Source organism: Callithrix jacchus, chromosome 1 (assembly GCF_049354715.1).
Source record: "Callithrix jacchus isolate 240 chromosome 1, calJac240_pri, whole genome shotgun sequence".
In the NCBI taxonomy this organism is placed as follows: domain Eukaryota; kingdom Metazoa; phylum Chordata; class Mammalia; order Primates; family Cebidae; genus Callithrix; species Callithrix jacchus.
In genome coordinates this window covers 173,521,724-173,539,696 of record NC_133502.1, presented here as the reverse complement: position 1 = coordinate 173,539,696, position 17,973 = coordinate 173,521,724, and the positions used below count along the sequence as shown (strand labels likewise).

The 17,973-nt window shown below is 41.2% G+C and overlaps 1 protein-coding gene across 13 annotated transcripts in view; it reads left to right on the top strand.

Moving 5' to 3' along the window:
• The first annotated feature begins 851 nt into the window (after positions 1 to 851).
• Positions 852 to 17,973, top strand: part of GOLGA1 (golgin A1) — a 65,269-nt gene continuing 48,147 nt past the window's right edge. For 4 of the 13 annotated variants that reach the window (XM_078326953.1, XM_009002895.5, XM_035257341.3 and 1 more), the window contains exons 1-7: positions 852 to 958; positions 1,774 to 1,823; positions 2,722 to 3,011; positions 11,442 to 11,532; positions 13,573 to 13,647; positions 14,599 to 14,696; positions 16,192 to 16,224. In XM_078326953.1, coding sequence (XP_078183079.1) covers positions 2,877 to 3,011; positions 11,442 to 11,532; positions 13,573 to 13,647; positions 14,599 to 14,696; positions 16,192 to 16,224 — 432 coding nt within the window. In that variant the 5' untranslated portion in view covers positions 852 to 958; positions 1,774 to 1,823; positions 2,722 to 2,876. Of the gene's footprint in view, positions 1,092 to 1,773; positions 1,824 to 2,721; positions 3,012 to 11,441; positions 11,533 to 13,572; positions 13,648 to 14,598; positions 14,697 to 16,191; positions 16,225 to 17,973 lie in introns of all 13 variants that reach the window. The other 9 variants (XM_078326934.1, XM_009002881.5, XM_078326935.1 and 6 more) reach the window with 6 other exon arrangements.

The window sequence follows — 17,973 nt, the reverse complement described above, 5'->3', positions numbered from 1 at the left end:
AGCAGTTTTTCCTCTTCTGTATTTTTTCTTTTCCTACTGCCTGCATGATTGCTATTTATTTAAAGAGACGGAGTCTCGCCACGGTGCCCAGGCTGGTCTCGAACCCCTGGGCTCAAGACATCCTCTCACCTCAATCTTCCAAGTAGCTGGGACCATAGGGGCGCGCGCCGGGCACTTTTGATGCTTTGAACTTCTAAGGAGAAAGGAGACGGCCCAGCAGCGGATGGTGAAGCTAATCTAATACAGTGAGCTGCCACCAGCGTTAAGTGCATTACAGAATAAGAACGTGGTTCTGCTGGGCGTTATGTACTGGGATGTGACATAAAACGCATCATCTACAGTAGATGACAGGTGCCAAAGTATAAAAACTGGTCCCAAGGTGTAAGGTCCCAGGAGCTACCGGCTTCTGAGTGAAGCTGGAAACGCAGACTTCCCGGGTGACACGGTGGCAAGGCGGCTGGCTGCCTAGGGTGCGGCGGGACCGGGCCGCGCGGGGGGCGCCTGGACGAGTAGCGCAGCACAGCCGGGCCTGCGGCAAGGACTGGGTTCTTTTACCTTTTAATATGAAACCCCTCCCACTTAACCTCGCTCCTCACATGCCTCGGTTGAAAAAGAAAAAGACCAAGAGAGGCCTAGGAGACCCAGTCATCGTTTGCGGCACTGGCCGCTGCTGACGTGGCGAACTGGGCTGATGGAGCGTCCGGCCAGGCATCCGCACCCTCCATCCCTTCCGGCCCAACCGCCGCCCTGAGACTGGAACCATAGCCACCAAGGCCTCTCTCGGGCGCATGCGTCCGTCTAACCAACCCCGCGTGCAGTCACTTCCGGCGCGCTGGGAGACGTGCGGTTCCGGGTCACTGCTCAACTCGCCGGCCGGGCGGTGGGGGCTGGTGACGCGGGCCGGGGCTCGCGAGGGGCCCCGGAGGCGGGGCTTTGCTGGCTGCCCACAGAGCGGCAGGTGCGCGGGCCGGGACTCCGGGAATGCGAACAGGCCCCCCTCATTCTCCCGGTGGCCTCGGTCTGTCCTCACAGCGGCCGGGTCGGGGTTGCCCAAGCCCCAAGGCGGGGGGCGGCACCGGGGTGCTGAAAGGGTGAGAGTGGGGGCGGAGGCGGGCTGCCCCGGCCTGGGAGTCTGGAGCCTAGGGTTCCGGGATTCCTCCCTGCGCAACCTTGGACAAGTCGCTTCTCCTCCTTGGGGCTCAGTTTCCCTCCTGTCAAATGGGAGAGATATTGGATCCTTCCTTTCTTTGACAGTCCAAGCACGGGCGGGGCTGGAGGGAGCCTTAGGGACTGAGATCCAAACTGCCATGGAAGCACCTGCCTGCCTCCCTGGGCGTTAGGCATCTGTGTTTACCCAACTTTGCCTTGCCTTTTCTCAGTGCACATCCGTGACCAGACATCCCAGGGTCTGGCCAGATAAACTGTGTAAGTGTAGGAATCAACCGAGAAATAAATACTGGCCCAAGGAAAACTTAACCTCATTCAAATTGTTTTGCTCAGGGCTCCTAGAGAGAAGTGAATTTAGCCACACACTGCTGTGATTAATTCTGTTCTATGCGCTTGTAAGTGAAGCTCTTAGATAAATAACAAATTCATAGGATATCAGGGTTAGGGAGGGCAACCCATTGAGAGTTGTGTTAGTGACAGGTTTTCTTACTCCCTTTAATCCTTCTTCCACCCCTCCTCTTCCTTCACTTCTTCCCTGCATCCTCATCTAACATTTCGGCCATACACTTGAAATATCCAATGCTTTTTATCTTTGTCTTCATGCAGGACAGAATGCTTTGACCTCCAAGCTGTTTTAAATCTAGTAGATAAGTCAGGTGAGTAAGTGGTTTACAGACATTTAAAGTAAAGTTTCTGAAGAATTGTACAGACGTAATGGATGATCTGAAGTGGTAAGATGCCATTTGTATATCTTAGAGCAGAGCTTAGGTATCCTCCACAAAACATGGAAAGTTAAGGTTTGAACCAGAATATTAGTGTTTTATACACCAGTGGGAGGAAAAGATTTTTTTAATCTTACTTTGAATATCATGTCAAACATTCTGAAGAAAAGAAACTGTGATTGGAGGCAATTTTATCAAATTCAAAACCACACATTATCTCTAGAAAATGTTCAGGGATATCAAATACCTTATACAGTATACTTGTCTAGCTTGTCCTCTTTTTTTCTGTTACCAGCTTTTTCTATTGGACAGTTGACTGCAGACCATCCTGAAACAGAATATTACACCTTTTACATATTGAATTACATACTGAATGTTGAATTACATGTGTTTTGTCTTCAACTTAAACGAAAGAACACTGAACTGTAGTTAAGCTAATGGGAGGAAGGATTTGAAATCATTAAGTCATGAATATGTGATGTTGATGTCTGCTCTGAGAAATTTTGCCAAATGTGTCATATGTCATAGCCAATATGGTGTAATTAAAAAAAAATAGGTAGAGATTTGTGAATCAGAGTCCTCTGTTCAAATACCAGCCCTGCCACTTAGCCACACAATCTTTGGCAGGTTACTTCACCTCCTTGAGACTGAATTTCTTCATCTGTATATGCATATGAAGTACCTGAGTGCTTTTTAAATGTTTGGTAATTGTGTTCTATACGTGTACATGTAAGTTATGAAACTTAATTTTGAAATCTAAAGTGTAACATAACTCCGATGTGAAGTCTTTCCAGTGTTTAACTTTGAACTGTCTCTTTCATTTGATTTATAGATCCTGTGTTGCCATAAGCCCTTGGCCCATATTTAAGTGGGAATGCAGCTAGCTTGGATGTCTGAAACTTTGTAGGCTCTTGTGTCTGAATCCTGATCACAGACACCGGGACTACTGAGAGCTCTTTATCCGTGTGGGATAACCACACAGCAAACATGTTTGCAAAACTGAAGAAGAAAATTGCAGAAGAGACTGCTGTTGCTCAGAGGCCGGGAGGTGCTACTAGGATCCCACGGTCTGTGAGCAAGGAATCAGTTGCCTCAATGGGAGCTGACTCAGGAGATGACTTTGTAAGTATCTTTACTTAAGAAATAAAGATAGCTGGATGTGGTTCACACCTATAATCCCAGCACTTTGGGAAGCCAAGCCGGGTGGATCACCAGGTCAGGAGGTCGAGACCATCCTGGCCAACATGATGAAACCCATCTCTACTAAATATACAAAAATTAGCTGGGCATGGTGGCACACAGCTGTAGTTCCAGCTACTTGGGAGGCTGAGGCAGGAGGATCGCTTGAACCCAGGAGGCAGAGGTTGCAGTGAGCTGAGATTGTTCCACTGCACTCCAACCTGGCGGCAGAGCGAGAGACTGTCTCAAAAAAATAAAAATAAATAAAGATACTTTTGCAGGGAATTATTCCAATAAATATTTTAAATTACATGATTATTTCATACTTTCATGGTTTATAGCTGTGTAAGAGCTTGCACATCTGATTCTTACTCTGAGGTAGCTTTTTGTTAATGTTTGGTTTGTAAATGTTAGGTACTTTATTTTTTTTCTTTATTTTTCTGTGAGTTCCTCTCCATATTCTCTTCACTGTCCTCTTGTACTGTTTTTCCGTCTATATACCTTGTGCATCTTCTTTTGCCTTTTATTTCTCAAAATGTGGGCCTGTTTTCTTTGCAGACATACATACTTATTTAACAGCGAAGTCATTACTGCTTAACAAGGTCTCTGAGTTGTGTTATGTAGTTAGTCAGGGTGCATTGTTGTATTGGGAAGGTTGATGGAAAGATGGCACCAGTGATACCAAAAATTACAGTATGTTTCTTTTTCCTTTTTTTTTTGAGATGGAGTTTTACTCTGTAGCCAAAGCTGGAGTGCAGTGGCATAATCTCGGCTCACTGCAGCCTCTTGCCTCCAGGGCTCAAGTGATTCTCACGCCTCAGCCTCCCAAGTAGCTGGGACTACAGGCATGTGTCACCATGCCTGGCTAATTTTTTTGTATTTTAGGAGAGACAGGGTTTCACCATGTCGCCAGGGTAGTCTTGAACTCTTGAGCTCAGGCAATCCGCCCACATTGGCCTCCTAAAGTGCTGGGATTACAGGCGTGAGCCACCATACCCGGCCTCTAATATGTTTCTTATTAGTAAAATATGTTTATGGCTGGTAAGATTTCAAAAAATGAAGATGTTGCTATATTAAGGAAATGTCATGCTTATAAAATAAAGTGTGTCTTTGGCATACAACAGGATCCTTTTAAGTTAGATAAATTTCTTTTTTTTTCTTGAGATGGTGTCGCACTCTATCACCCATGCTGGAGTGCAGTGGTGCAGTCTTGGCTCACTGCAACCTCCACTGCCCAGGTTCAAGCAATTCTCCTACCTCAGCCTCCCAAGTAGCTGAGACTCTGCCCGCCACCATGCAGGGCTAATTTTTTTGTATTTTTAGTAGAGATAGGGTTTCACTATGTTGGCCAGGCTGGTCTTGAACTCCTGTACCTCATGATCCACCTGCCTCCACCTCTCAAAGTGCTTGGATTACAGGTGTGAGCCACCATTCCTGGCAGTAAATTTATTTAAAACTCATTTATAGGCCAGTGCTGTGGCTCACGCCTGTAATCCCAGCACTTTGGGAGGCCGAGGCAGGCGGATCACCTGAGGTCAGGAGTTCAAGGCCTGCGTGACCAACCTGGAGAAACCCTGATCAACCTGGAGAAACTCTACTAAAAATACAAAATTAGCTGGGCTAGGTGGTGCATGCCTGTAATCCCAGCTACATGGGAGGCTGAGACAGGAGAATTGCTTGAACCCAGGAGGTGGAAGTTGCGGTGAGCAGAGATTGTGCCATTGCACTCCAGGCTATGCAACAAGAGCGAAACTCCAGCTCAAAAAAAAGAAAAACAAAAACTCATTTATAATGCTTAATATATATAAAAGAACGTATATAATGTATATATAAAGTATAAAGCATAAAGTAAATCTATCACTCATCTGAAGAAATAGAACATTATCAATACTGTTAAGCCATTTATATGCTTCTTCCAATTCCCTCTACCCAATTTAGGATAGCATAACCACTGTCTTAAATTTTGTGTTTTTTATTCACTTGCTTTTTAAAATGTCCTACCAGATATGTATGTATTCATAAACAATTTATTATTTAATACTGCTTGTTTTTGAAGTTATAAAAGTTGCACACTGTAGATTTCTTGGATTTCCTTTTTTAAAATTTAATTCAGCATGCTTATAAAATGCATCCTTGTTATATGAAGCTGTGGTTCATTTATTTTTAGTGCTGTATAAGATTCCAGGCTGGGCACAGAAGCTCATGCCTGTAATCCCAGTGCTTTGGGAGGCTAAGGCAGAAAGATTGCTTAAGGCTAAAAGTTTAAGACCAGCCTGGGCAACATAGCAAAACCTCATCTCTACAAGTTTCTTTTTAAATTAACCAGGTTGGTGGTGCTATGCCTGTAGTCCTAGCTTCTTGGGGGGCAGAGGCAAGAGGATAGCCTGAGCCTAGGAGTTTGAGATTGTAGTGAGCTATGATTGTGCCACTGTACTCCAGCCTAGGCAACAGAGCAAGATCCTAAAGTCTCTAAAGATTAAAAAAAAGGATCCCAGTATTTGAGAAGGCCACAATTTATCTCTGTCTTCTCCTGGCGATAGACAATAGTTGTTTCCATAGTCAGATCAATCTTCCTCCTCCTTTCTTTTTTTTTTTTTTGAGACGGAGTTTTGCTCTTGTTACCCAGGCTGGAGTGCAATGGCGCAATCTTGGCTCACCGCAACCTCCGCCTCCTGGGTTCAGGCAATTCTCCTGCCTCGGCCTCCCGAGTAGCTGGGATTACAGGCACGCGCCACCATGCCCAGCTAATTTTTTTGTATTTTTAGTAGAGATGGGGTTTCACCATGTTGACCAGGATGGTCTCAATCTCTTGACCTTGTGATCCACCTGCCTCGGCCTCCCAAAGTGCTGGGATTACAGGCTTGAGCCACCGTGCCCGGCCCCTCCTCCTTTCTTAATACTGCCTTGATCGCAGGTCAGATTACATGGCACAAACTATTAGGTTATTGGGATGGAGCAATAAGATTACCAAATCTACATGATCACTGGTTCCTATATTTAAAAGTGAATACAAGCACACATTTGAGCATTGGGCTGAAGGATGTAGTTTTAAGACTGGGTTCTTTGGCAGATGGACCTGCTTTGCCTTCATGCTGACATGCTAAATGAACCCTTTTATTTAGTAATGTATTCCGGATACAGAGATTGATCTGGATTCAGGAAGTACTTTGTTTGGGGGCTTCTCAAGTTATTTGAATTTAATACAACCTGATCCTCGGTTCCTGTCTCTAGACCCTTATATCCAACTGCATATATTTCTCCAAGCAGATGTCTCCTCTATGGCATCTCAAATTCTAAATGATCTGAATTGATTCTATCTCCAAATGTGTACCTTCATCTTTCCAAGTCACCAGCCAGAAACCTTGGAGGTATTTTAGACTCTTCCCTCCTTTCACTTCTTGGTGTCCAGTCAACATGCATTATGGCTTCCATTTCTTAAACATCTTTCAAGCGTGCCTCTCTACTCCATCTTCTAGTATTACATTTACTAGCACAGGTTTTGCATTCCTAATCTGAAAATTTGAAATCTGAAATGCTCCAAAATCTGAAGCTTTTGGAACGCCAACATGGCCACAAGTGGAAAATTCTACACATAAATACTTAACTTTAATACGTATTATTTAAAATATTGTATAAAATTATATTTAGGCTATGTGTATAAAATGTATATGAAACGTAATTTCATGTTTACACTTGGGTCCCATCCTCAAAATATTACATTATGTATATGGAGACATTCCAAAATCTGAAAAAATCCAAACTCCAAAACACTTCTGATCCGAAGCTGTTTGGAATGCTCAACCTATACTATCATTTGATTTCAGATTGCTTTTCTTTCTGAGACAAACTTAGTAGCCTGTCTGGGTTCCCTGTCCCCAAAGTGACCTTTTTTTTTAAGACAGGGGCTCTCATTGTCACCCAGGCTGAAGTGCAGCACGATCACAGCCCACTGCAGCCTCGACCTCCTGGGCTCAAGCAGTTCTCCCATTTCAGTCACTTGAGTAGTTGGGACTCTAGGCACACACCACCCTACCCAGCTAATTTTTTGTAGAGACAGGGTTTTGCCATGTTGCTCAGGCTGGTCTCAAACTCCTGGGTTCAAGCGATCCACCCACCTTAGCCTCCCAAAGTGCTGGGACTACAGGTGCCAGCCACTGTGCACAACCCAAAGTGATCTTTCTAAAAGATCTGTTAATGTCTCTCCAGTACTTAAAACTCAGTGACTTCCCCGTCATTTTCAGGATGAAGTACAAACCCATTATTATAGTGCAATAGTAAACTGTCATGCAGCTTCCTTAGCCAGCATTATCTCACTGTACTTTCCTTCACCCTATACTACAGCCAACTTGAATTTATTGCACTTTCTAGAATGGACCACATTCTTTCATGCCTACAGTTTTTGCACATGCTATTTCCTCTCTCTAGAATGTCTCATCTCCCCCTTTCACTCCTAAATTCCTCTGACAGACTGTTGTGCATCTGTTAAGTCTTTTAAGACTCAGCTCACATGTTACTTCCAGGAAACCCCCTTGACCTGACCTTGTCCTCTGGCAGCTTTCTACCCTTTACCCCTCCTGGCTGTTTGGTGCCTTGTCTTCTGCTGACCTCTGTAATAGCACCTGCAATATTGCATTATTATTGATGATTTGCTTGTTTGTCTCTTCCACTGAACTGGGAATTTCATGCAAGGCAATGAAGTCTAGCCCTTAGGAGTTCAGGTCAGGTTATAGAGTCAGATCTGCTCTATCATTATTATGTGATTTGGGGCAAATTACTTCATTTTTCCTTGCCTTATTTTCCACATCTGTAAAATGGGGTTAGGAACTGTGTTTATCTTTACTAAAGTATGTGTGTCAGGGATCTCTAAGATCATCCCCAGATTTGATTATTCACTAGGAGAACTCACAAGACTCAGCATATAGTATTACTCACTGCTACCATTTATTATAGTGAAAGGATCTAAAACAGAATCCACAAAGGGAAAAGGTGCGTGGGGCAAAGCTTGGAGAAAACAGGTACAAGCTTCCAAAATTCTTCTCCTGGTGGAGTTACATAGGATGTGCTCCATTCTCCCAGCAATGAGTTGTCACAACACATGTAAAATGTCTACCAGGGAAGCTCATTAGAGACTCAGTGTCCAAGGTTTTTATTTGGGGCTGGTCATGTGAACACCCTCTGCCTACTATGTTTCAAAATTCCAGACTCTGGGCCAGGCGCAGTGGCTCACACCTGTAATCCCAGCACTTTGGGAGGCCAAGGTGGGCGGATCACAAGATCAGGAGTTCGAGACCAACCTGGCCAACATGATGAAACCCTGTCTCTACTAAAAGAAAATACAAAAATTAGCAGGGCATGGTGGCGTGCACCTGTAATCCCAACTACTCAGGAGGCTGAGGGAAGAGAATCACTTGAACCCAGAAGGCGGAGGTTGCAGTGAGCCAAGATTGTACCACTGCACTCCAGCCTCGGTGATGGAGCAAGACTCTGTCTCAATAAAAAATAAATTTAAAAAAAGCAGTCCTTTCTGAGGATAACAGTCTGAGGCCTATAATGTCAGTTCTTGTGCGTAGGATGTAAAGCACTTAGCATGGTGTCTGGCTGTAAGCATTTCATAATTAGCTTCTACTGCTGCTGCTATTTTGGATAGGAGCTCTTTGTTTCACCACTATTCCTTGTGCTTAGCACAGTACTGAGACATAGGATGTCTCACTAACAGTAATAATCAAACAGGTTTTTATTTTTTTGAGATGGAGTCTCTGTCACCCAGGTCGGAGTGCAGTGGTGCAATGTCAGCTCACTGCAACCTCTGCCTCCCGGGTTCAAGTGATTCTCCTGGCTCAGCCTCCCAAGTAGCTGGGATTACAGGTGCTCACTACCACGCCCAGCTAATTTTTGTATCTTTAGTAGAGTTGGGGTTTCACTGTGTTGGCTGGTCTTGAACTCCTGACCTTGTGATCTGTCCGCCTGTGCCTCCCAAAGTGCTGGGATTACAAGCGTGAGCCACTGCACCCAGCCTTCATAACAGTTTCTTATGCTCCTAGTGCAGTGGTCTGAATGTTTGTGTCCCCAAAAGTTCATATATCGAAAACTAATCACCGGAGTGATAATATGAGGAGGTGAAGCCTCTCAGAATGATTAGCTCATGAGGGAGGAGATCTCATGAATGGGATTAGTGCTGTTACAAAAGAGGCCCAGAAAGCTGCCTTGCCCTTGCTACCATGTGAGGGCACAGCTAGGTGTCATGTATGAACCAGAAAGTGGGTCCTCACTAGACACTGAATCTGCTGGCACCTTGATTTTGGACTTCTTAGACTTCAGAACTTTGAGAAATACATTTCTGTTGTTTATAAGTCACCCACTTTATGATATTTCATTATAGCAGCTCAAAGAAACTAAGACAACTAGTAATAGATGGCATATATTAATGCTAATATGTGCCAGGCTGTGTTTTAGGGATTTGACAAGTATTGATTTACTTTTTTTTTTTTGAGATGGAGTTTCGCTCTTGTCACCCAGGCTGGAGTGCAATGGCGCAATCTCGGCTCACGGCAACCTCCGCCTCCTGGGTTCTGGCAATTCTCCTGCCTCAGCCTCCCAAGTAGCTGGGATTACAGGCATGTGCCACCATGCCCAGCTAATTTTTTGTATTTTTAGTAGAGACGGGGTTTCACCATGTTGACCAGGATGGTCTCGATCTGTTGACCTCGTGATCCACCCACCTCGGCCTCCCAAAGTGCTGGGATTACAGGCTTGAGCCACCGCACCCAGCCCGTATTGATTTACTTAATCCTCATCACATCTCTGTGAGGCAAATGATACATGTTATCACAGATTGCATATGAGGAAGCCCAGTGCACAGAGAAGTTGAGTGTTGAGCCTAAGTTCTTACAGCGTATCTGTGGTAAAGCCGGAACCTGAACCAAGGGCTGACACCAGAGACCCTTCTTTTTTTTTTTTTTGAGACGGAGTTTCACTCTTGTTGCCCAGGCTGGAGTGCAATGGTGCGATCTCAGCTCACTGCAACCTCTGCCTTCCAGGTTGAAGTGATTCTCCTGCCTTAGCCTCCCAGGCAGCTGGGAATACAGGCACCTGCCACCATGCCCAGCTAATTTTTGTATTTTTGTAGGTTTTGTCATGTTGGCCAGGCTGGTCTCGAACTACTGACCTCAGGTGATCCACTCGCCTCAGCCTCCCAAAGTGTGGGATTACAGGCATGAGCCACCACGACTGGCTGAGACTCTCCTCTTAACTATCCACTGTCCTGACTCTCAGAACATATTGGATGGGCAAGTGGCTGGACATATAGATGAATATTTGAAGTGTATTATTGAACCATCTTTAAAAACATTTTAGGGATACAGTGGGAAACATGATTAAGGACTGAATGTTAGTATTTTAAATTTTGTTAGCAATGATAATCAGATGTTGTCTATGAAGAGAAATAACCTTATTTTTTAGAAATGGTTATCAGAGTAGGATGAAATGCCATGATGTCTGTTATTTAAATTACTTTGGAAAAATAAAAATTGATAAGCAAATAAGGGAAAGCATCAGCAATTGTGAGAGTAGATGGAGAACGTTCATTAGACCAATCTCCTTTTCTATATTTTGAGAAATTTTATAATGAAAAGTAAAAGGTTTTTAAAAACTGAGTTATTAGCAATAGCAAGTGATGTCCATAGTAATAGTAGTATTCATTTATTTTAAAATAATCTGGTTTGTTGGGGAAAACATGCTTTATTACTATATTGGTTTGTTGAATGCATATTGTCTGCTAAAGTCTATGAGGCAAGTTAGAGTTTTAGATTAATATCTCTCTGTTTTATAGATGAAGATACTGAAACTTTATTATATCAGTGAAGGAGTCAGAGTCATAGTCATAGACCAGCGTTTGATCCCTAGTTAAAGAACCCTCCCTACTTTATCCCAGGACTCTACTTTGGGAAAGATAAAGTGATTTTTTAAATGATTGCAAATATATTTTTTGTATTATATACTTGTAATATAAATTATATAATCTGTATATGTAATTTATATATAATTTATGTATAACAAATATATAAATTTTTTGTAATTAAATATATAATTTATAATTTTTAGTGTTTATGTAATATAAATTATTTATTTCAGTAGCATATATGCACATACAGTTCATCTGTTAAACATCTCCTCTCTCCTTCACATTATAAGGGAAAGATAGTGTTGCTTCCACTTTCCAGGTAGAGAAACTAGGCCCAGTTACGTTAAGAAGCTTTTCAGTGATTACAATTAATTAAAGTGTAACCAAACCTAAAATAAGACTTGTCACTTTCTGGCTCAGTACTTGATCTCACACGTATATGAATATAACCTTCCTTGTGTCTACCTCAACAGGCTTCTGATGGAAGCAGCTCCAGAGAAGATCTTTCATCCCAACTTTTGAGAAGAAATGAACAGATACGGAAGTTAGAGGCCAGACTTTCTGGTATGTCTAAGAACTCATAAAAAGCAAACAACAGGAAACTTGGCTTGCTTGACTCTCTTCCTATACAATAGTCATATAGGATAACTTTGTAGTTATTTTCACATATCATTTTGATCTTCTTAGAAAGGAGCAAGTATACCCCCTTTCTTTTGTGTATTAAATAACGCAAATTCAAAACTGAATTTGAAAGTTTATTAAAAAAATATTTTTCTGCTCCTGAGGTTTCTAGCCATGGAAATAAAGGATACTAATAGTATATGTACAATAGATTTGACCATCTTCCACCCTTAGCATAGCCTGCTTTCAGGTGGAAAGGGATAGGATTAGTATTTAAAGGGAATGGCTGACAGATACTGGATTCATCAGCACAGGAGAGAGATTGGCACTGTGGTGCCACTTGCTGCAGCTCACATCACCTGTGTAAGTGTTGTTGTAGGTCTTCGGGTCACTTTTCAATGGTATTTCTGACTCAGCACCTGGATAGAAGGTGTAACTCTCATTTTGTCTTTCGTGTGCAGTTTACAATTTACACAGCTCCCATTATATCCTTTGCCTGAGGAGGGCATGTTCATGATAGAATTGTGAGTTATTATTTTGGTTTCTGCCAGTGGATACATTTGGAAAGCTTCATCCTGTAAAGTGGTTCATGGCTTCTGTGTCTCTTTTTGTCCGTTGGCCTTTTAATTCCCATTTTATTGGAGTAAAACAGCAGACCCAAATTCACCAAGTAGTATGTGAAATATTTGTATTTGTATAGGTGTCAGACCCAGATTCACCAAGTTGTATGTGAAGTATTTATATTTGTGTAGCTATCAAAGGTTCATAGCATAGCTTACAACTACCCGTTAATTATTTTGTCCTCGCTAGAGCCTTATTAGGCTTAGCAAGGTTAAGGCCTCACAAATAGGAAATGGTAGAGCTGGGATTCAAACCCAGATTTGTTTGATACTAGAGTCTTAATTATATCTGCTTTAAATTTAATTGTTGCAACCCTGTTACTCCTACTCATAAATATTAGTAACAGAGGTAAAGCAATCTTACATTTGTTTAATGTTAGAGAGAGAGTTATAAAATAATATATGTGCCTTCCCCATATGCTAGGAAGAATAGTTGGGCTTGACTTATGTTACAGAGGGTCAGAGAAGAGAGCTGACATTTATTGGGCCCACTGTGTCCTGTGTATTGTCCTACGGTATTAGTATGAGTAATAATAATGATAGCAGTCACAATAACAACAATAACAGCTACATTTCATAGAGCACTGTGTGTGAAGCACTTAAGGGAAGTAAAATGTTTTATTATCTAATGCATCTTTTGTGGTAGGTACAATTAATATCACGATTTAATATATGAAGAAACTAATACTACAGGATCAGTAATTTGCTTAAGGTCCCTAGCTAAGAACTGACAGAGTTGGGATTTGAGCTACTGTCTATGTTTTTGCTAAACTGTAACAATTTTGTTTGACCACCTAGATAATTAATTCTGGCCTTTACATTTACTATGGCATAGGTAACCCACTTCCTGTGTAGAAAGGGAGCTCACGTTTTTTTTAGAAAATTAAGTGCTATCACTGTAAAGACAATGCTGCACCTAAAGTGTTTGTTACAGCCCTGACTACTGTTCCTGAGTTGTGTGGACTACAAGCAGCTGTTTAGTGAGCTTGCTTTGGTCTGTCCTACTGCTGAGGCTGGAAGAGGAAGTGGAAACTGAGACTTGAAATTAAGTCAAGAGACAAATCTGTGTATTTCATAGCAGGACATTTCTGATCAACAGGCTAAGCCTAATTCTTGTTCTCTATCAAGGCTAAACAAACCTGCCTTTTTGTACTCACTGTTTATACACCATGGATAGTTTGTACTATACTTGTTTGCCTGTGTTGTTCATTGTTAATGGGAGGCTGTCTGCCTAGCTTTCCTTATCAGGAATGGTTTTCAGGTTAAGAAAATCATCATCATTTCCACTCATTTTTTTGTTTAATTAACTTCCTTTCCTGATGTTTGTCCATTTCTGGTATGTGCGTCACCCTCCTCACCCAAGGCTATGCTGAACAGGTCCGAAACTTGCAGAAGATAAAAGAGAAGCTTGAAATTGCATTAGAAAAACACCAGGATTGTACGTATTTTTTTCCTGCTTTTTTCAATATTTTCAGGGTTTAGTTTTTTGAAATGAAACAATAGTGTACGGTTAAGTTTGTCCTTCATGAGAGCACAGATCTTTATAACTAGTATACCTCTTAATCAGGTTGATAGAACATTTGTCTGATATTTATAAGTATACAACTTGTATTTATGTTGCCTTATGGGTGTGATTCTTAGGAGCAGGTCATTTTGTGTATCAGCTTGTCTCTATCCAGTTGAGCCCCTTTATTTAGGCTACCCTCAGATTTTAATAAAATCTAGTACCTATCCCTTAGGTCTGGATTAGGAAATGGGTTCTCACCATAGCTTCATTACTGCTGTGTTGAGTGACTGGGAGCAATCTCTGTCATCACTCCCTCAGCAATAAGGCATACATTTTGTTTAGTCTACCCTAAACCACGTGTTCTTTGGGTACCACCCAAGAAAGATGTTAATAGAAGTAGAAAGTTATTTTTTTGTTGTTGTTATGTACTAAAAAAACTGTTAAGGAAAATAAAGTAAAAGAAAGGTTTTTTGTTTGTTTTGCTTTGTTTTGATTTTTGTTTTTGTTTTTAATTCTGATAAAGTGGTAGTAGCCATCACTTAGCATGAGCTTTAATGTTTTCTGGCAACCTACCTAACTCAGTGTTCTATCATTGTACCATTTAAAAAGTTACTTTTTGGCATCTTTCTAAATATATGTACTTGTGTATTATAAAAAACAAAAACAATAGGGAAACAAATAAACAAAAACTGTGGTCTATTACTAAGGCCAAAAGATTCTCCTGGAAAGTTGAGGTAGATCAAGCTTTTCCAAGTATCATAATCCACTTATGTCACTTTGGCCTTTTTCATTAGGTGACAGTTGTAAAGTAATCACATGGGCTATTTGTCATGCTGTTTTTGAAGTATTTCCATATCTCAAATAGAGCCTCTTTGTTAACAGCTTCCATGCGGAAATTTCAAGAGCAGAATGAGACATTCCAAGCCAACAGAGCCAAAATGGCAGAAGGACTGGCTTTGGCATTAGCCAGAAAGGACCAGGTATTTTATATGTGGCACTGCCCAAAACTGGTGGAAAAATTTCATTTAGTGACATGATTTCAAAAATCATGACATAAACTATGGAAAATATTTACAGCCTAGGAGAAGAGGAATGTTCCAAGTTCTTTAAGGTTTTCTTTGGCCTCTTCTTGTAAAGTAAAAAACTTTACAGTTTTAATCATGAAATGTGTCCAGAATGTGAGAGTATCATTCCTTGCATCTGTGTAGTTTCATAAAATTGAGAATGGAAATAGTGTATTTGTAATCTGATAGCAGGCCCCAAAATAAGAGAAAAGGTCTCTGCCCTCTATAAACCTCTCTGAAAGTCTAACCCCCAAACATTTGCCTTTTATCCTGGAGAAGATGTTACTGATCCAGTCACAATCCACAGTATACAGAGTTCTTCCAACTCTGTTCTCACATTTCTTCAATCCAAACCAGCTGGACAAAGGGGAATTCCTATAATCTCAACAGATCCATCCATTGGAAGATGCTGAATGAATAACCACAAGGAAGAAAAATAATTCTGTTACTGGCTATTACAGTAATTGTGAAATATATTTTGTTCAGAATAATGGATGGCATTTTAAATTTAAGATAAGCATCAATATATTGTTATGATAATTTTGATGTATTTAAGATAGTTTATTATGTTTCACTTAAGAAATTGTATCATTTATTTCATCTGGAGGAGGTGGGTGGGTTGCTTGGTTGGTTGGTTTTAAAGTGTCTGTTCATCATCTAGGACATTTAGTAGCTAGAAAAAAATACCATTTACCAATATTTAGTGGATAGCTATGGTATGAATGTATATAAATGAAGAAATAATCTAAAATGGATGGATTCTGATTATAGGCAATCAGGATATTGCCTTTTGTGCAAATGGGTCCCCCCCCCCCCCCACTATTTTATGGTTTGTGATTGGGGGCATAATTCCTTTTCTTTTGACTTATACAGATGGCATAAAGCATGTTGCATAAAATCAAAATCAAATGGTAAAATTAAAATGAAAAGGAAAATAATTATCAGGGACGGCAAAAGATTCCCCCTACTCCCCCAATTTCAGGAATTAATTTCTAAACATCATTTGCAGAATTACTCAACTCAGCTAATCCCAGCTACCCACTCCCAAGAATAGTAATACTCACGGCAACACTCCCAGGAACAAGCTGAAAAGCTGAATATGAACCGCAGATATGGCTTTGCTTGGGTGCCCTGCTTAGTAAAAATCTGCAGGTTTATATTCATGAATTCATTATATTCTAGAATCTTATATAAAGTTCAGTTTCTTCTACTTTTATGACTCTTGCCTTTCTTAATATTAAGCCAAATTTATGCATTTTTAAAAATTGGCTTTTTTGTTTTGTTTGTTTGGTTGGTTTCCTTCTGGGGAGAGTTGGGTTGTTTTGTTTTCTGAACATCCTTGTATTAACAGGGATTAATTCTTGTATTAACTCTTCCCTGAAAACCATACCTTTTTATTGTTTTGTTTTAGGAATGGTCAGAAAAGATGGATCGGCTTGAAAAGGTTAGTTCATCTTTATTTTTGTCTCATTTGCGTTGGTCTTGTCTCCAGGGTTTGGAAAACATTTTATTCGATAGCCAACATACTGATCACTCTACCACCTCTTGGAACCAGGACAATTTACGATTAGATACTGACTTGAAAAGTTCAGATCCTCCCCTTTTTTGATGAATGTGCAGGATGTCTTTTGTTTGCCCCTCCTGATATACTCTGCACACCTCCTCTCTTCTCTTTCTCTCTATACCAGAATGCTGATACAGTCTGTATCAGCAGGCCTCAAAATGTCCTCTGGCATCTGGTTGGGTTCAGCCAGTGGGGAACCCTTAAAGAACCATGTGTGGAAGAAGGTGTGGTCAGGATGTTTCTTCCCCCACCTTTCTCCATGTGGGGTCTCTTCAGTTTAGTTACATTTCATGGCCAAAAGTCACAGCTTCAGTTGGACCTTTGGTTTGCCTTCTTTGTTTTTCTCTCTCTAGGTTTCCTATAACCTCTGCTTCTTTTTGCCTCTTTATGCCCAACTGTTAGTAGCACATTGTCTTTTGGGGTATCTTACCCATCCCACAGCTTTGATAAGCCCCTGTATTAAACCATCTTCAAAATGCCTGATGAGAGTTGGCCTTTTCTTTCTTGCTGTGGTTCTGATTGACACTGCGGTAATATTAGGAACACTTCAAGATGAAGCAGCGGGGCAGGAAGACATTTCTCAAGGCTCAGCACTGTACATATATGAGAACCTCTTGGCTAGATATAGATGAGGAAAATTGATTATTCTAGTACCATTGCTTGTATAACACGGTGCAGGTACCTTAAGTAATATATTCCTGGTTCCCAGATATGAACAAGAAGATGAAATTTCAAGTCTACAATTGGAAAAACATTTTAGTTTTAAAATAATCAATAGAGTCTACTATTTTTTCTATACAACACCATGTTAACTATTTAATTTCTGTTCTATAGAAATCTGATTGGGCCGGGCACGGTGGCTCACGCCTGTAATCCCAGCACTTTGGGAGGCCGAGGTGGGTGGATCACGAGGTCAAGAGATCGAGACCATCCTGGTCAACACGGTGAAACCCCATCTCTACTAAAAATACAAAAAATTAGCTGGGCATAGTGGCGTGTGCCTGTAATCCTAGCTACTCATGAGGCTGAGGCAGGAGAATTGCCTGAACCCAGGAGGCGGAGGTTGCAGTGAGCCAAGATTGTGCCATTGCACTCCAGCCTGGGTAACAAGAGGGAAACTCCGTCTCAAAAAAAAAAAAAAAAAATCTGATTTTAAAGCTAGGAGAATACATTAATTTTTTTTTTTTTTTTTAAGACAAGATCTTGTTCTGTTGCCCAGGCTGGAAGCAGTGCAACCTTCTGGGTGCTCAAATGATTTTGACACCTCAGCTTCCTCAGTAGCTGGGACTACAGACATGAGCCACAATGCCCAGCTAATTGTTTCAAAATGTTTAGTAGAGATGAAGTCTCACTGTGTTGCCCAGGCTGGTCTTGAACTCCTAGACTGTAGTGATCCTCCTGCCTGGCCTCCCAAAGTGCTAGGATTATAGAGGTGAGCCATTGTGCCTGGCAACATTTTTATATAAGGAAAGAATTATAGAAAAGTCCCAAGGAAACCTGTGCTTGGAAAAAAAAAAAATCCTCAAACATATGCTATTAATGACAGTGTTTTTAAATATGGAGATATGGGTTAGGTTAAGATTTTCTTTTTTTTTGAGACAGAGTTTTGCTCGTTACCCAGGCTGGAGT